The 18845-nt window shown below is 53.5% G+C and overlaps 1 protein-coding gene across 1 annotated transcript in view; it reads left to right on the top strand.

Moving 5' to 3' along the window:
* The window catches only part of ADAM11 (ADAM metallopeptidase domain 11), a 33944-nt gene extending 16441 nt beyond the window's left edge, over nt 1-17503 (top strand). Inside the window, exons 3-25 of the mRNA XM_031968651.1 lie at nt 1235-1311; nt 1864-1930; nt 4070-4155; nt 4298-4358; nt 4869-4932; nt 5031-5098; nt 6080-6154; nt 6272-6343; nt 7467-7633; nt 9046-9130; nt 9282-9372; nt 9679-9730; nt 9951-10140; nt 10813-10880; nt 10945-11236; nt 11374-11424; nt 11665-11728; nt 12340-12439; nt 12800-12919; nt 13112-13280; nt 13402-13516; nt 14169-14259; nt 14473-17503. Of these exons, the coding sequence (XP_031824511.1) occupies nt 1235-1311; nt 1864-1930; nt 4070-4155; nt 4298-4358; nt 4869-4932; nt 5031-5098; nt 6080-6154; nt 6272-6343; nt 7467-7633; nt 9046-9130; nt 9282-9372; nt 9679-9730; nt 9951-10140; nt 10813-10880; nt 10945-11236; nt 11374-11424; nt 11665-11728; nt 12340-12439; nt 12800-12919; nt 13112-13280; nt 13402-13516; nt 14169-14259; nt 14473-14521 (2274 nt within the window). The 3' untranslated portion in view covers nt 14522-17503. The remainder of the gene's footprint in view (nt 1-1234; nt 1312-1863; nt 1931-4069; nt 4156-4297; nt 4359-4868; nt 4933-5030; nt 5099-6079; nt 6155-6271; nt 6344-7466; nt 7634-9045; nt 9131-9281; nt 9373-9678; nt 9731-9950; nt 10141-10812; nt 10881-10944; nt 11237-11373; nt 11425-11664; nt 11729-12339; nt 12440-12799; nt 12920-13111; nt 13281-13401; nt 13517-14168; nt 14260-14472) is intronic.
* Nucleotides 17504-18845: the final 1342 nt, after the last annotated feature.

The following is an 18845-nucleotide window of genomic DNA, read 5'->3' as shown; positions in this document are numbered from 1 at the left end:
GTCTGAGTTGGGGGGAGGAGGCGACGTCCAAGGCCCCAGATTTCTGTTCTCAGTCACAATTATCAAAGATAAGTTCCCCTCATACCTATCTCCAGACTGGACTTACTTTTATACTCCCACCGCCACCATTTCGAGGACTCTGGGCTATTCTCACTCCCTCCCGTGTGGCTGAGGCTGGGGGCCAGCTTCCTCTGTCCCTGACCAGTTTTGACTGGCCTTAGTGGAATCCTCAAGGGCACCTCCTGCCTCTTTGTACCCCGGGTCATAAGTCACAGTTTTCTGGGTGCTTTCCGGGAGCTCTTCAGTTGGGGTTTGCCTCTGGGTCCTGAGCTTGTTCTGTTTCCTTGTCCTTTCTAGGGGCTCCCCACCCCCCAGTAGCCCATTGGCTTATTGATTCTCCAGGGGCACTCGTTACACTTGGAAGTCGGGTCCTGATAGATTGCTAACGCTGACCTGGAGCCAGGCTGTGGGCGCTTTGGGGGATCAGCAGGAGCCCTGGGGACAGCGGGGGGGAGGGTGCCCCAGACACTTCTTCAGGGAGTGCTTATGTCAGGGCATCTCTGGTGGAGACCTGAGGGGAAGGTGTGCCAAGCACTCTAACTGGCAGGAGACTGCCAGCAGATTGCAGCCGCCTCTCCCCCTGCCCCTGGAGGCGTCAGTGGCTCCAGGCCCAGGCTGCTGCGTGTTGGCGCTTCCGTGCTTCCCCCTCCTCCCCACTCTCTATTCCCCAACCCCAAATGAGGTCTTAAATAGGAAGGGAGGCAAGAGGGCTGGAAGGAAAACAACTTCCCTTAGTGGATGAGCCCCCCACATACAGGACAAGTTCTTGGTCCCAGGACTGTGGAGCCCATCTCCAAGTCACCCCACCTTCATCTCAAATGTGGGGATGCCCTCCTTTGCTCACGGACCAGAGCTTCCATTCTTCAGTTGCATGGAGCTGCTCCTGTTCTAGTCTCTATGCCCTGTATTTTCACCCTGAGATCTTCCCATCTTCAAATCCTCTCCCCTTTTGTTCTCCCCCCCACCCCCACACCCTGTCCTGTCCGTGTGTCCTTCTGCTATTCCCATGCCAAACTTAGGTTTTCCTTATTTTAAATCCCCTCACTTAGATCCTAAGGACCTGTCCCCTACATCCAAATTCTCCCTCCCGCCTCCCAGGTGGTCCCATCCCCAGGTCTCTGCCAGCTTCCCCCTGGCTCAGTCTGGGGCTAACTCCTGCACTCTGCCTTCTCAGCCTGTCCACCTGGCCCAGGTGAGCTTCCTCATTCCTGCCTTTGGTCTGAATTTCACCTTGGATCTGGAGCTGAACCAGTGAGTGGGGGAGGGAAGGGGAGGGAAGGGGGGAGAGCAGAGGGAGAGCTGAGCTGAGTTCTAGGTAACCACCCTAAAAAAAGACAGGAGGGGAACTAGGGGGTGCAGTGGAGAGAGCACAGCCCCTGTCAGGAGGCCCTGAATTCAGGTCTGGTCTCAGACACTTAACATGTCCCGGTTGTGTGACCCTGGGCAAGTCACTTAACTCCAACTGCCTCAGGGGAAAAAAGAGAGAGAAAGAGAGAGAGACAGAGAGAGAGAGAGAGAGAGAGAGAGAGAGAAAAGAAAAGAAAAGAAAAGAAAAGAAAAGAAAAGAAAAAAAAGAAAAAAGTCAGGAGGTTAGAGTTAGGGGATAGGGTGGAAGGATGGCTTGGAGCAAAGAAGAAGAGCTGGATGAGAGAAGTATGGGAAGATGGTCAGTAGGCTGACGAAGGGGACAGAATGGGTGGATGTCTGTCGGTGTGGCTGGGACCACAGGAGAAAGGAAAGATTAACTGAACCCCCCCTCCCTTCTGTCTCACTCCCACCTTGCTGCCTCTGGTTTTATTGCAGCCACCTCCTGGCTTCACAGTACGTTGAACGGCATTTCAGCAGAGATGGGATCACCCAGCACAGCACGGTGAGTGGACATGAATGGGAAGAGGCAAAGCTAATGGGGGAGAAGTACTTGGGGACACAAAAGGTGGATTGGGGAGAGGGAGGAAGGTCAGAAAGGAGGAGACATGGGGGGAGATGAAGTCACTGAGGCGCTCAAATTTCTGGCATTTCTGTTGGTTCTCATTCTCATCTGCTCTTCCTCTACTCCCCTCCCACCCCCAATTACTTCAAAAGCTCCTAGTAAATGCTGGGCTTGGAGTCAGGACCTAGCTTTGAATTCCAGATGTGACACTTCTAGCCATATGACCTTGGACAGCCCTGAGGTGGGCTAGATTCATCTTCTTAAACTCTGGTTCATGATCCCATAAGGGGACTCATAACTGAACGTGGGAGTTGTGAAATGATGGCTTGTTATGGGTAAATGTTTCATTCATCAGCAAATGTTTGCATACCTATTTTATATGCCTCTATATCTGGGGTCACATAAAAATTCTTAGGCATAAAGGGGTTGCAAATGGGAAAGGTTTCAGAAGCCCCGGCCTAGATGGTCTTTGAGGTCCCTTTGAACTCTAAATCCATAATTCTACGACTTCTCTGAGCCTTAATTTCCTTACCTGAACAATTATGCCCATGCTGACAAGAAATGGTGGTTAGGGATGAGTTTTGCAAACCTTCACGTGCTTTAGAAATGTGAGCTTTGCAGACTGTGCTGACAAGGTGGGAGAAGAAAGGTAGCCGAGAAAGGGGGATCCCTGGATTTTTGGTTCCTCATTCTTTGCATCCCAGGTCCATAAAGTCTGATTTGGGGCAACATATTGTGTGCGGGAGCACCGACAGTGGAGAAAGCTTGGGATTGGAATCCCGATTTCTACTTAGCGCCTTGAACAAGTCACTTCTCATCTCTCCAGCCTCAGTTTCCTTATCTGTAAGACGAAGAAGTTTGAATAGATGATCTCTAAAGCCCCTACTAGCTCTAAACCCATAGCTCTCTGCTCCTGTGAGGAGAAAGAGACATCAGAAAAGCTAAAAGAAGGACTTTAAATATAGCTCTAGCTGTGTTTCCATACCTGAAGTTCTGTATCCTTTATCATTATCCATATTTTGCCAAGAGCCATTAGGATTTTCTCACTGTCTTTAGAAACACCTGGACCCCTCTTGTTGCTCCCCCTCCCACCAGTTGCCAAAAGGGCCTGGTTAGAGATGAATGAGTTTCTATAAATAGCCCACTCCTCTCCTCTCCTTAGGCAGTTCCAATAACTGGGGCAGAAGTAATTTCCTGTGAAATGAAGAGAATGGGGGGAAGGGAAGAACTGCAGACAGAAGGAGCTGTGGGGGAGATGTGCAGCCCCTTTGGCAGTGAGCCAGGGATGGGGTAGAGCTTCAAGGAGGCCCTTTAGAGAATCAAAGGAACCTCAGTGACCACTTAGTCCAAAGTTATCAAACTGCAAATAGAAACAACTTCACATTAATTTAAAAAACCTCAAATTAACATTATCAATGTTTTATTGTATTTTTTATTTATTTTGTTAACATTTCTCAAATACATTTTAATCTGGTTTGGAAGGCCTGGGGGCCCTCAAATTTGACAAATCTGGTCTAGTTCAGTGCATGCACAGAGTCCCCACAGTAATTTACCTCAAACAATGGTCATCCAGAATCATCCTTGATTGCAATGATTCAAGGAATCACTTATTAACATTCAGAAGGAGGAGATAGAATCTCATAATTCTCGCCTGTCATTCACCTCTCTCCTGAACTAGCCTCCTAATTATTTGCTAGTCTTTCTTCTCTCTCTCCCATGGCAGCCCAGTCACATCACTGCCCCGTTCAGAAATCTTCAGTAGCTCCCTACTGCCCACAAGATAAAATATAAATTAAACTCCTTAGCCTGGCATTTGAGATCCTTCACGCCACTTTGTGGCCTGATTCTCTGTATTCTCTCTCTCTTACTATATTTTAAACCCTCCCAGGACAGGGACTTTTCATCTTTGTATCCCTGAGCAGAACTTGACCAAAGGGATATGGCTGAGACCCTAGGAATCCTTCCAGCAGCCACCCCGAGCATCCCTTTGGCCCCATGAGGTGGTACCCAGAGAGGGGACCTCGAAGGAGGCAGGAGGGCAAAGATTTAACTAACCCCCTTTGCTCTGGGCTATTTCAGGGGGCAGGAGACCATTGCTATTACCAGGGAAAGCTCCGGGGTAACCCGGAGTCCTTTGCTGCCATCTCTACCTGCCAAGGACTACAGTGAGTATTGGAGCTTTGGGCCCAGTCAGGGGAGCCCCTCAGAGGGCTGGATTCTCTCTGACCACTTCCCCATTCCCTGGGACTAGCTGGGGCAGGTGAGGAGGTGGGGAACAGAGAGAACTCCTCCTTTTTCTCCTCACAGTGGAGTTTTCTCTGATGGAAATTTCACTTATACCGTTGAGCCACAAGGAGAAACTTCCCAGGTAAGGTAGGGTTCCTCCAGTAATTCCCTTCCTCTGGGGTCGGTCTTCCTCTGTTCACTCTCCCCATAAGTGCATAAATTCTTCCCCTGGAAGAGCAAACTAGCCCTTTTCTATCCCAGCCCCTTCCTCTCTTCCAATGATTCAGATTCCATAATTATGCTCTGCTCCTTCCTGTTTCTTCCTGTCCTCCCAGTTAGTCAGGTAACCCCAGCTACGGTATCCTTGCCTGTCCCCCCAGTAACCCCAGACCTGACTCCAATTCCTTACCTTCCTCCCCACCCCCTCCTCCCGGTACCTGCCCCCAGGGTCCTGACCTGAGAACTTGAGGAGCCAGGAGATTGGATCTGACATACTGACATGGGAGCCTTGGCCGTTCACCTTGGGGTGGGGTTAAGGACAAGGGAGCAGGGAAATACTAGAAGCTCCCCTTTGGGCTCCCTCTGCTCGCTGCCTCTGTTTCTCTGGAGTAAGAGGGTCCAGAGTGGGCTGATGCCTCCCTCTTCCTTTCAGGGGCCTCTCCCCCACCTCATTCACCGGACCTCTCTTCTCCCAATCCCTGGATGCCGAGAACCAGGTGAGACAGAGGGAGGGGGGGAAAGCGTGTGTGTGTGGGGGGAGACACAAAGAGTAAAGAACCTGGGGTGGCCCCTCACCTGCCTTCCCTCCTCCCAGGTTGTCTGTTTGCTGCCCCCTCACTTCCAGTTCCCCCGGCCCTGCCCAGGCTGAGAAGGAAAAGGCAGGTATGGGGCCCATGGAAACCTCAGGCTGCAGAATCCTCAGGTTTCAGACAGGCAGGAGGAGCCTGCAGCCTTGGGGACCCTGACGAGCATGGCCTGGAGCCGCTGACTGTGTGGGGGAGCGGGTCCCCTTTGCATACCGCAGAGCAGCCCCAAGCTGCCCATTCCTGGGCCTGTAGCCTTCAGCTTCCCTGCCCACCCATCTGCATGTGTTTGCATCTGCCCACAAGCAAACTCCCACTTCAAATGAGATCATTATGCTTTGCAGACCAAAAGCACGACCTAAGAAAGTGCTGTAGCTGCATCCAGCATGCAGAATCACCAGCCCCGAGCCCCGGGGTTCAGAAAGATGCACGCAGGGGCAAAGTGCACCAGGCCATCCGGATGGGTGGACAAGAAGAGAATGCCATAGCTTATTCTTGTCTTGAACTCAAAGTGAGCTGGCTCCCTCTGGTGCTGTAAGCATCTCAAGGAAATCCAGTTCCCCAGAAGGGAATGCAAAACCTGCCCGTGTCTGGAATAGGGGTTCTTAACCCTTGTGTGTCAAGAACTTCAGAATGATGTTGTAAATGCAGAAAATCAAATATACAAAATCGCAAAGGGAAATCAGTTATTTTTTAATGCTATAATCATTTTTTTCCAGGCCCTTGGGGTTAATTGACTTGTCTAAGGTCACACAACTAGTTGTTAGGTGTCTCAAGCCAGATTTGAATTCAGGTCTTCCTGACTCCGAGGCCAGTACTCTATCCACTGCATCATCTAGTGGCCCCTATAATTATTTTCACATCTAAGTTCACTTGTTAAGGTTCCATAGACCCAGGTTAAGAATCCCTGCTCTAGAACCTGTAATTCCCTAGTTCCAGCACATACTTTTCCCAGTTGGCTGGAGGCTCTGGTTCTTTGGAACTTAGAGCTTCCACTTAGCTGGGCTCAGCTGTCAGGGGGAGGTGGACTGGTTCCTTCTCACCTGTCCCTCACCCCCAGGTCCGGCGTGGCCACTCCACTGTCCACAGCGAGACCAAATATGTGGAACTCATCGTGATCAATGACCACCAGCTGGTGAGTTGGCAGGGTTGGGGCTGAGGGCTGGGCAGGGTCTGGCAGACGGTGCCCTCTTCAGGACATCCTCCCTCTCCCAATCTCTCCTCTCTACTCCCCTCTCTCTCCCTCCGTCAGTTTGAGCAGCTGCGTCAGTCTGTCGTACTTACCAGCAACTTTGCCAAATCTGTGGTGAACCTGGCTGATGTGGTAAGCACTGTCCACCCCCTGCCCGGACCCCCAAACCTGCAGCATCTCCCCCTTCACTCCAGAAAGAGTCCTATTCCTGTAACATAGGCCACTAAACTGTACATAGGGTGCCCTGCGGATCACATGCTTCTTTAGAAAAATACATGTTAATATTATCTTTATTTTTAATTTATTAAAATACTATTTATTTTATTTTTGCATCATTTATTATTGTTTTGGGGGGTTTGTTTTAGTATTTTTTTTTGATTAAATATTTCCTAATCTAGTTCTGGTGGACTAAGGAGTATTGCAAGGTATGAGTCTTGTATTTGACACCCTTCTTCCAGCCAACTTTTAGCCCTATCTGTGGCACCTTTTCCTAGCTAGCTCCCTCATCATTACCCAGGATTATGAGCAAAATAATAAATAGTAAATATTTAGCATTTTGTTTGTAAAATTCTTTGCATGTTACCTCATTTGATCTTTATAACAATCCTCTGAGAAAGGTTCATTTCACAGATGAGGAAACAAACAGGGAGGTTACATGATCTGTCCAGGGTCCCACAGCCTAGAAACCCAGGCCACTATTCCATCCATTACATCAGGTGTGCACAAGGACTGAGATTGGGTCTAGGGGCTGTGGTCTCTGGGATGGCTTCAGTTTTTGCTCTAATTTCAGTCTCCCTGAGCCAGTCACATCCCTCCATGCTCCAGCTGGAGCAGAGAGGTGGGACTTCTCTCCCATTTTATAGAGCATAAAACTGAGGTCCAGACCACATGAAGAGGTGGGAATATTGAAGGCTCTGTCAGGTCTCTGGCCCTTGCTCCAGCCCAACCCCCTTTTCCTGACTTGTTCCCTCTCCTGTCTTGTCCCAGGATGATGATAATAATGGTGATGGTGATGATTTGTGTAGAGCTTCAAGGTTTGCAAAGTGCTTTACAAATATGATCTCATTTTATCCTTACAACAACCTCACAATGTAGGAGCTATTCCTAGACCCATTTAACAGATGAGGAAACCAAGGTAGAGAGAGCTTGTTACTTGCCCAGGGCCGCACAGCCCGTGTCTGGGACAGGAGTAGAATTCAGGTCTTCCTGCTTACAAATCCTGTGTTCCATCCACCGTGCTCTTCTCCATCTGCAGCTGTACAAGGATCAGCTGAACACTCGAATTGTGCTGGTTGCTATGGAAACATGGGCAGGAGGTGACAAGATCCAGGTACAAGATGACCCTCTAGAGACCTTGGCCCGACTTATGGTCTACCGGCGGGAGGGACTCCCTGAGCCCAGCGATGCTACCCACCTATTCTCGTGAGATTCCTTGCCCCACCCCATTGCCCTTTCATCTGCCTTCCTTTCCTGGTGAGAACTCTTCCCCCTCTCCAGACCGTAGAGGAGCCCCTTGGGACTATTCCCCAGACTCCTAGACCTTCCTGGGAATATTGAAAAAGGCCGGTCCATCCCAGACACAAGTGGCACCTTCTTGTCTCCTGGGTTCCCTTCAGTTATCCCCACTGAACTCCAATGATTGTTGGAGAGAGCAAGGCACCCAGGAGGAGTTCCTGGAATGGAGCTGATCTCCCATAGGGACCAGGAGCCAAGACTGAGACTTAGGAGTGGGAAGAATGTAAAGGGGGGGAAGGAGCAGCTTCTCTTAGACTTAACTTGATGGTCTCTCCCCCACAGCTCTGATTGAATTCTGTTCCTACCATCATCTCTGTCCAAAATGTGGAATCTTTATCACCCCAGCCAGTCCTCCTACGGCAAAACTCCCTTTCTTCAACCTCTTCCCAGCCTCCTTTTTGATCACAGATTTCTCTGTCAGCTAGAATCTAAATCCTTGTTCTCCCGAGTGACCCCTGTTCCATCACACAAGGGGTTTCTGATGCTCCCCTATTTCTTCTTTCTTCTTCCTTTTTGTCATCCCCTTCCCTTCCAGGTGTCCAGTGCTCTCCTATTTTCTGGCCCTTGGTGGAAAAAAAAAAAAAATCTGATAAACTAATTCACCCCCAGGTGTTACAGTCTAATATCTTGGAATCTTTGTTTTTTTTTTTTTTTTCCTGAGGCAATTGGGCTTAAGTGATTTATTTGCCCAGGAAGTGTTTGCTACATTTGAACTCAGGTCCTCCTAACTTCAGGACTGGTGAGAATCTTGGAATCTTAAATGCTTTAAGAGCTGGAAGGAACCTCAGAGATCAACTTCCTCTTTGGTTAGAGATTTCTCTGTCAGTTGGAAGCTAAATTCTTGTTCACCTTCTGAGTAACCCCTGTTCCATCACATTAGTGGCTCCTGATGCTCCCCTATTTATTCTCCCCCCTTTTGGCATCCTCTTCCCTCCCGGGTGTCCTGCGCTCTCATGTTTTTTGGCCCTTGGTGAAAAAAAATCTGATAAACTAATTCACCCCCAAATGTTAAGTAGAGAATCTTAAAAGCTTTAGAGCTGGACAAAACTTGACAGATCAACTAGTTCCTTTTGCAGCTGTGGGAACTGAGCACCAGGGAAAGTGATTTCCACAAGATCATAAGTGAGCTAGTGGTGTCACAAGTGCCATCCCTCCTAGCAATGGTTGCATTTTAAACCTTCACTCCCAGCCGACTCCAGAAATGACCCAGAAATGGTAGAATGGCAGGGCGAACCATGCAAACAGAGGACCTTTCCGGTTTCTCCTTATTCGCAGACCTATTACTGACTTCATTTTTCTCCCCATCATTCCTTCGCCAGAGGCAGGACCTTCCAGAACGCCAGAAGTGGTACAGCTTATGTCGGGGGCATCTGCTCCCAGTCTAGGGGAGGTGGCGTCAATGAGGTAAGCTTGGGGAGGGATCAGAGACGGGGAGAAGGTTCTGGAGCCCCCACAGAGTAGGGGGCAGGGCTGGGGGGAGATGAGGCAGGCGGGGGCGGGGGGGTGTTTCCTTTTTGGGTTCAGGGTTGATCTGTCTCTCCATCACTCCTTCAAGTACGGGACTGTGGCGTATGTGGCAGTGACACTGGCTCAGACCCTGGGACAGAATCTGGGCATGATGTGGAACAAACACCGAAGTTCAGCAGGTAACCCTTTTGCCTCCGGTGCCCCCCTGCTCCCTCTGACTCAGTCTCGGGCGCATGAAAGGGAGCGGAGGAAGGGTGCTCTCCACCACATAGCGCCGCACCCGCGAGACTCAGAGCCGGCAGGGCCCTTAGCCCCGGGGCTCTCCTTTGACAGAGACGTTCTTCACCCAGGGGCCCTTCCGTCAGGATTGAAACCCGGGAGCCCCCCTTTCAGCAGCGCCCCTGGTCTTCGGGCGGCGGAAGGGGGCAGAGGAGGGGGTGGGGGAGGGCGGGGACCTCTCTGAGGGCGCCTGGGTCTTCCCGCAGGCGAGTGCAAGTGTCCGGACACCTGGCAGGGCTGCATGATGGAGGACACGGGGTGAGCGCGGGGGCCGGAAAGGCTGGCGGGGCCCTGGGCGGGGGCGGGGAGAAGAGGAGCCCCTGGGGAGCAGCCCGGGGCCGGCCCCAGGCCCTGCCCCCTCCCCCCGGGGCCGCTGGGAGGGCGCGGCGCTCACCACAGCCCAAGGCCGCGCCCGTGGGGAGGCGGTGGCGGGACGGCGGGGTACGGGCCGGACCGAGCGCCTCCGCCCGCCCCTCAGGCATTACCTGCCCCAGAAGTTCTCGCGCTGTAGCGTGGAGGAGTACAGCCAGTTTCTGCAGGAGGGAGGCGGCAGCTGCCTTTTCAACAAGCCCCTCAAGGTAGCCAACGCGCCCCTCCCCCCGCTCCCCCCCATCCAACCGGACCCTGAAGTCTGGAGCCCGGGCCCCTCCCCGCCCCCTCCCTCCGCTCCCCCCACCCCAATCTAACCGGACCCTGAAGTCTGGAGCCCGGGCCCCTCCCCCCCCCCCCCTCCGCCCCCCCCCCCCCAATCTAACCGGACCCTGAAGTCTGGAGCCCGGGCCCCTCCCCGCCCCCTCCCTCCGCTCCCCCCACCCCAATCTAACCGGACCCTGAAGTCTGGAGCCCGGGCCCCTCCCCGCCCCCTCCCTCCGCTCCCCCCACCCCAATCTAACCGGACCCTGAAGTCTGGAGCCCGGGCCCCTCCCCGCCCCCTCCCTCCGCTCCCCCCACCCCAATCTAACCGGACCCTGAAGTCTGGAGCCCGGGCCCCTCCCCGCCCCCTCCCTCCGCTCCCCCCACCCCAATCTAACCGGACCCTGAAGTCCCGGCCGGCCCCTCCCCCCCCCCCCCCGTCCCCCCCCCCAACTAACCCGGACCCTGAAGGGGCCGGGGCCCTCCCTCCTCCCCCCCGGAAAAGGGCAGCCTGGGGGAGGGTTTGGCGCCTGCCTGGGGCAGCCGGGGAAGCGGGAGGAGGGGGGGAGACCCCCCCCCCTCCCCCCTCCCGTCAACCCCAGGTGCGAAAGGCTTCAGGCAGGGAGGAAAGCGGCTCGTGCAGGTAGGGGGGCAGGGGGGAGCGGGGGGGCCAGGCTAGGGCAGGTTCCCCCCCCTTTCTCCCCCAGGGGGTGAACCGAGCCCAGGAGTGGGAAAAGGGCGGACCCCGAAGGAGGAAGGCTGGACCAGGGGGCAGGTGAGCAGGGGGGGGGGGGCAGGAGGGGCGGGGCATGGAGGGGCGGGGGTGGGACGGGTTCTAGGCGGGGACTGGAGGGCCGGGGCTGGGAGGTGGGAGGGGGCGGGGCCTGGCGCGGGCCAGGAGGAGGAATGGGAGCTCGGAGAAAACGAAGGGGCGCGAATTTAGGGTTGGGCCGAGCGGGTGGGTGGGGGCCGATCTGGAGCTGGACCCGCGCCATCGGCCGGGAACAGAGGAGGGTTCACCTAGGGTCGTGTCCTCCCTCCCCTTCCCAGTACGAGCCCAGGGGCGTGTCCTGCCGGGAGGCCGTGAATGAATGTGACATCGCGGAGACCTGCACGGGGGACTCCAGCCAGGTGGGTCTGATGTCCCCGAGGGGCCCCGCCCCCTCCCCGACGCTGGGGGGGAGGGGCGCATCTCACGCCCGAGCTCAGCCATTCTCTCATTGGAAAACGGGGGCCGGGCCCCCACACGCTCCCCCTTGTTTCCGCAGTGCCCCCCCAACCTGCACAAGCTGGACGGTTACTACTGTGAGCAGGAACAGGTAATGAACGACAAAGGGAGATGCGGGGCGGGGCTTGTCATTCTTCCCGCCTCCTCCCCGGGCCCGCCTCCTCCCCGGGCCCGCCTCCTCCCCGGGCCCGCCTCCTCCCCGGGCCCGCCTCCTCCCCAGGCCCGTCCCCGGAGAAGCCTCAGGTTCAGTGCTCTTGTCTTTCTCTGTCTGCCCGCCTCTCTGTGTCCCTGTCTCTGGCCCTCTGTGTCTGTCTGTCTCTCTTCCTCTCAGGGTCGCTGCTACGGAGGACGCTGCAAAACCAGGGACAAGCAGTGCCGGGCACTCTGGGGCCACAGTGAGTCCTGTTGCTGTCACCGCCCCGGCCTCTCATCTCCTGAACACGCTCTCATGCGCAGTAGGGAGGGTTCTGGCTGGAAGTCAGGAGAACTGGATTTTAGTCTGACAGACCTCGGGTAAACTCAGACCTGCTCCGGGCTCTGCAAAATGCGGGGCTCCCCTCTAACCCTGTCTGGGACTAAATGGTCCCTGCGATACCGAGGCCTCCTCCAGCATTTGCCTTGTAAGGGTCTCTGGTCGTGGGGCTGTGACTGAAGCCGTGGGAGGGGAAGGTCTAGGAGTGTTCCTCTCACCTGGAGCCTTTCCTGAGGTCCCAGGGGCTCAGAGACCTCGCTGGGTGTGCACATGCAGAGATGATGTTTTAGTCTAGGGTCCGTGAACTTGAGAGTTGTTTGTTTTTTCATTTTAATAACTATTTCAAAGTAATCGGTTTCCTTGGGAATCGGTTGGTTCTATTTTGCTTTATACATTTAAAAACCTTTTTCTGAGAAGGGATCCGTGACACAAAAGAGGTTAATTCCAGGACTGGATTGTTCAGCCTTTGAGGAGCACAGTTCGGAGAGCTGAGGGTAAAGCTGCTGGACAAACCAAGGGTTCTGTCTCCTGCAGATGCTGCTGACCGCTACTGTTATGAGCGACTGAACGTGGAGGGGACAGAACGAGGAAACTGTGGGCGAAAGGGCTCTGGCTGGGTCCAGTGTAGTAAGCAGTGAGTGGGTCCCCTCTCGTGAGGAAGCCCTGACCCTGGGGTCCTGGGTGAGGGAGACAGCGCTGGGCCTCTCCAAGAATTTTCTGTTTAGGGCAAAGACCCTGAGGTTAGAAGGACGAGGGTGTCAAGCAAGAAAAGTGGAGAGGGAGGAAGGGGTGGTGAGAAAGAAGCCTTGAGGGATCCCTCTCACTGTTTCCTGAATCCTCAAGTTCTTCTTGTGTTCAAATTCTAGTTAGGGAAAGGGTCATGGTTTGGATGAGCCAGGGTTGTAGCTAAACTTGGCTTGGGGATTCAGATTAGGAGCCACTCATCAGCGTTAGAGTGCCCTCATGTCTCCTCTCTCCCACCCTTTCCCACCAGGGACGTGCTCTGTGGATTTCTTCTTTGTGTCAACATCTCCGGTGGGCCTCGGCTAGGAGACCTGGGTGGGGACATCAGCAGTATCACCTTCTACCACCAGGGCAGGGAGCTTGACTGCAGGTACCTGGAGCCCTGTCTTTTCTGTCCTGTTGTGGCCGGGGAACCCTCCTCTGTGGGACTAGAATTAGAGAAGGGGAGGAGGGAAAAAACTAAGTAGGTGGGGGGCAAGGCTTTGATTGAGAGACAAGAGAATGGGGAACTGAGTGGGAAGTACACCCCAGAGATTGAAGCAGAGGCTGCCTTTGTCTTTAGGGGAGGCCATGTGGAACTAGCAGATGGCTCAGACTTGAGCTATGTGGAGGACGGCACTCCATGTGGCCCCAACATGCTCTGCCTGGATCATCATTGTCTCCCAGCTTCGGCCTTCAACTTCAGCAGCTGCCCTGGCAGCGCAGGCCGCAGGATCTGCTCTGACCACGGGGTGGGTACCAGCCTCTCCAAGCCAGGGACTGAGCTTTTGTGGAATGGGTCAAAGCCAGTCTGTTTAGGGAGGGGAGATGGTGATGTCCTTCCTCACACGGCGCCTTTCCTCTCCCACCCAGGTTTGTAGCAATGAGGGGAAATGCATCTGTCAGCCAGACTGGACAGGCAAAGATTGCAGTGTCTACAACCCAATGCCCACCTCTCCACCCACAGAAGAGACTGAGAAATACAAAGGTGAACTTTGGGGACCTAGGAATTGGGGTCAGAACTCTTATCTTTTTTTAAAGTTAAATTACATTTATTTCCCCAACCCCTTCCCCATTTAAAAAAAACATTTATAAAAAATATTCATAATCAAGCAAAACAGATTATCTCATTGGCCATGTCCAAAATATCATGTTTTATTCTGCTCTCTGTCACATCTCTGTTGGGAGGAGAAGCATATTTCATCGTGTATCTTCTGGAATTGGGTCATTCATCGAATTGATCAAAATTCTTAAGTCTTCCAAAGTTCTTATCTTTGCAGTGTTTTTGTTGTGTAAATTGTTCTCCTAGTTCTTCTGGCTTCGTTCTTCATCAGTTCATATAAGAAGTTTTCCAAGTCTCTCTAAAATTATCTCCATTATTTCTTATGGCATATTTTATCACATTCTTTCAACATAATTTCCTAATTGATGGGCACCCCCAACTCCTGGTTCTTTTGCCAACACAAAAAAGAGCTGCCATAAATATTTTAGGACTTGTGGGCTTTTTCCCTTTTTCTCCCATCTCTTTCTAATCATCCTCTACCTCTACTTTTCTGATTCCCCTCCTTCCTCCATCCTGATTTCTTTTAGCTGCTTTCTCTCTTCACGTTCCTAACCAAACTCAAACTCCCTTTCACCAGGTCCCAGCGGCACCAACATCATCATCGGCTCCATCGCAGGGGCTGTGTTGGTCGCAGCCATCGTTCTGGGCGGCACTGGCTGGGGATTTAAGTAAGAGCTGCCCTTCCCCTCCCAGCTGATTCTGCTGACCCAGGGCTGGGGTCACTGTGGGGCTCCCACAGTGTCTGGACTCTGATGACCCTGGGCCAACCTTGGGGAAGGGGGAAGGGGGTCCTGGTCCTAATGGGGCTAATCGAAGGTTGGCCCTAAACGGACTCTGTCTCTCTCTGTCTCCCCTTCCCCTTCCCTTCTTCACTCCTGAAGAAACATTCGCCGAGGAAGGTATGACCCGACCCAGCAGGGGGCAGTGTGATGACATCTCCCCATCCCACTCCCATCCGCATCCGCATCCACATCCACATCCGTCTCCATCTCCATCATCAGCCTCCATCCTGACCTCTCCATCGGGCACAGACCTGAGCTCACCACCTGCCACGCCTGTTCCCTTTGGGGGAGGGGTGCTAGGGCCGGTGCTCATTGCAGCCTGCCTGCCTTGGATCGGGCTTTGCTCTTGGCTTCTCCACCTGCTTCCCCACTGAAAGGGGCACTTTGTGGGTCATCCCTTTCCACCACCAGCTCTCCACAGCCCCCACTGCAGACTCAGCCCCTGAAATATTCAGGGACTTGGACCTCCTTAACCTCTGTCCTTCAGCAATAAATAACCGCAGCACTGGTCCCCCAGGGAGGGGGAAATGCAGGTCCACAATCCACCCGTCCCCCCATCCCATCTGTCATGTCTTCCATATCATCCAGTGTCTGACCTCCCTGCTCCTCCTCCCTGTTAGCCTCTCATGCATTCCTAACTTTCTCTTCAACCTCTATGGATTGTCATGGTGACAGACAGGTCCTACTTAAGGAGCAGATGTTCAGACATCTGGGGTGGTGGTTGGGGGAAGAAGGCTCTGTTTTAGCTTTATTTGCTTTAGCACCCTCCTTTCCTCCCATCATCTTGGGGGGTAGGTGTGGGGGTGGGGAGGGACTCCCAGCCTGGGATTGCCCTTCCTTCCTCCTTGCCCATCAGCAGTCTGGCTGTTTCTGCGCTCAGCCCATCCCCCCCACGCTCTCTGGTTCCTTGTTTTTCTTGCAGGTCGGGTGGGGCGTAACCTCCTCTCCACCCCCTGCCTGGCGCTCACAGTCACCACCTGGAAGGGCAAAGGACCCAGCTGCCCTCAGCCCACCCACCGAGGAGCCATGCCATGCAAAAGTCTTCCCGGGGCCAAGGAATCACACAGGCTCCCAAAGGGACATCTTGGTGGGGAGGGTCCCTGGGCCAGAGGGGCTACGGCTCCATCCCCCACACTACTACTACTGAGAGTGGGTGGGCCGGAGTGTGCACCCTGCCCCCCCTCTTCCACCTCATGCCCAGCTTTGCCTTGTGTGCACTCAGCCCCTCCCTGTGTGAATGTAGCTTCCATCATCACTGACTGTGCCCAGGCTGGGACTACGGGCCAGAGGGCATCAGTGAGGGAGGGGGTCGCCCACCAGCTGACACTGCACTACGGCCCTGGGGCACCTTGGCCGACCCTGCCTGCAAGACTGGTCCAGTCGATCAACTACCAGGTCCCAGGGCTTCCACGCTCAGCCTTCCGGGGCTGGGGGAATCACCTGCTCTTTGCCCCCGGCTCTGGCTTCCTCACTCTCCCAGCCAGAGCCTGGAGGTGGTTTAAGATGTCTGATTTTTTTTTTTTTATTGAGAACTAAATGATGAATGTAACCACAAGGTTGGCAGGGACCAGGGTAGCTTTTAAGGGCATTCTGGCATTCAGGGGGAGAAGGAAGAAAAAAAGGAGACATAGGAACTCTCCCTTCCCTTTGATGGGATCAAAATCCTAACTACAGAACATACATTTTCCCCAAACCTAAGGAGGAGTTTGGGGAGCAATCCTTACTTCTGTCTATCACCAGTCCAGGCCGGAGCTTCCCCAGCCCTACCGAAACCCAGGACAGGCCTGAGTGTTGAATTTAAACCAAAGTTGCCTGGTTCTGTGGCCATGACCCCAGAATGTCAGTGAGGGCCAGGGACTGGACTGGCAATCCCAGGGAGGAATACGGCATGAGCTATTTCCTTATGGGCAGTTCTGGGACTAACTCAGGGTTTGAGGGCCCATCGGGGTGACCTTAGATGTTGGAGGCTGCCGAACCTCTCCCCCGGTAGTAGGGACGGGGTCCGAGGTATTCTTCTGTGATTGGTGCTATGGTGGGTGTTGGGGTAATGGGGAAGGAAAGCGCAGGTCCCCATAGCAATCTGCAATCCCAAGACAGGGCTTCAAGAATACTTCCCAGATACTCAATTTAAACTCCCTTTCCTTCCTCCACCCCAACCCAAGGTCTGAGCAGTGTTTACATAGGTTTTTGCTGCTGCCTCTCACCCCCACCCTTTGAACCCCAAATGGAAGACGTCTCTCCATCTGGGGGAGAGACCCCCGGGGCTCTTCCGGACAATCACCTTGTCTCTGGGCTTCCTCTATGAACTTGGGCGCAGAGCCGAAGAGACTGAGTGGGGAGGGAACCCATCCTGCTCCCTCTCTCCTCGTTTAAATCTGTTCGGCCGGGATGTGTGAGAAGGGAGACAAAAGGCCTGTCTCCCTTCTCCACAGCCGATAGCGCTCCTTTCGCTCCTTTTCCTGATGAAAGCTGCTGCTTTCTGCCCCTTCCACGTATTCCCTCCAGCCCAAGCTCCCCCAACTGGGGCAACTCTGGGGAGGACTCAGGGGGTGGGCTGCATCCCCTCGCCTCCCCAAACCTCACCTCAGGTGCTAGCTGGGGGGGCCTGGGGCTGCTACACTTTGATTCCTTCTAAGTAGCTGTGGGAAGCCTGGCGGCCCCAGCCACCGGCGGGGCGGGTTCTGGCTGCTCCGCCCGAGGCAGGGTGTCCTCCCATTGGCGAGCCCTGCCCCAAGCACACCTGCCTGCTGCCCGGAGAAGCTAAAGCGGGTCTGGGGATGCCTTACGGAGCGCCCCCGGGGGCCGCCCGCGTTGGGGGCACACACCTGGGCATCAGCTTATGGCTTTGCACCTCTGCACAAACGTGCCTCGGGGTGTGCCAGTGGGTGAGTGCGGCTGGGGAAGGGGGAGGAACACCCACCACCTTGTGTGTAAGCCCGAGGCTCTCAGCCATCGTGACCTCTCATCCCACTGCCTGCCCCCGGAGCCCCCCAGCCTGGGTCAGAGGCTGCAGACTCCCTGAGGGCGGTGGTCTCCGTGCAGCATCCTGTAAATACACCATTTTGGGGGGAAGGGGAAGAGAGGGAAATAAAGGTCACATCCTGGGGCTTCCATGGAGCTCACACTCACACTCGGGGTCTTGTGATGAATTTGGCTCCTGTCGGCCTCTCTCTGTTCCCTGGGTTATTCTCTGTCCCCAGCCCACTGTCCACATGCTGGGTTTATCAGCATAGGCCTGGACGCTCTCCTGGGAAGGGGCACTCTTCATTTCACTGAGAAGGGAACAGGCACAAAGAAAGTGGATCAGCCCCTGCCAAGAGAGCCATCCTGTTCTTCACTGAGATCTCACAGTCACAAGTCTTCCTTGACCCACAGAAAACTTTTCTCCCCCATCCACACAGTCCTGAGGGGTCTGTCTCATCTTAGAATTCATTTACACTTCAAGAGGGCAAAGGGTGTCAGATGAATCCAGACCTAAGTACAGCTATCCCTTCCTGCACCAAGATTTCTATATATCATGGGTCAGCATAAGAAATTAAATGGGGATTTTTGGAAGTTTTGTGCAAGCTGCAAATGACACAGAGCCTATGAAATCCATATTTTACAATAAAGAACTGTCAACAACCCTTAAAAGAAATCAATTCAGACAACTTCTTGGGTACCAAGGGAAGGCCAAAAAATTTTACACAGATTTTCTAGACTGCTGGGATGCCATAACCCTAACCCCAGCAATACAAAAAGAATAACTGCACTTCTCCCTGGGACTGGGGTAAGATATCACAGGCCAGACATCCAGACTGATTTGAAACCTATCGTTCCCACTGTCTTGCTTGTACCCCAAGGTAGCACCCCAAGTTCCAAAGGGAACACAAAAGAGTAAGCTTCAATATTCGGTAAATTAGAATCATTCTAGCCTGAGAGGGAATGATGGATGAAATACTGGAGTTTATCAGTGAAGCCTGGGAACGTGGATGCTCTCCTGGGAAGGGGCTCATTTCTTCATTTCATTGAGAAGGGAACTGGCACAAAGAAGATAGATCAGTTCTAGCCAAGGGACCTTTTGTTATAAAAGGCTTTGTTATAAGTCATGGGGTCACAGATTTAGAGACAGAAGGGACATAAAAGCCTAATTGAATAGATAAGCATTTACTTAGAGCCTGCTGTGTGTCACTAACTATGCTAGGACCAGGGAAGAGAAATACAAAAGTGAGACAGTCCCTGACGTCCCTAATTGGGGGAGCTTACTTCTATCCAGGGAAGGGAGTTTTGGCCTGGTGAGGGACATCAAAGAAGCCACAGGGCTGCCCGTTCTCCAGCTTTTTCCCAAAGCAGCTGAAATATTTTTCATTTACTGTTCCTTAGAGAAGTGGAAAACAGGGCTAGAATAATACAGATGGCAAGATGTCATGATGATAGAGGTCTCACATATAGTGGGTTAGGTGAATTTGTACCTATGGAAATTGAAGTCCAGA

The sequence above is a fragment of the Sarcophilus harrisii genome, chromosome 4 (genome assembly GCF_902635505.1).
Source record: "Sarcophilus harrisii chromosome 4, mSarHar1.11, whole genome shotgun sequence".
In the NCBI taxonomy this organism is placed as follows: domain Eukaryota; kingdom Metazoa; phylum Chordata; class Mammalia; order Dasyuromorphia; family Dasyuridae; genus Sarcophilus; species Sarcophilus harrisii.
Note: the sequence above shows the minus strand (reverse complement) of the source record. Positions and strands in the feature narration are given on the sequence as shown.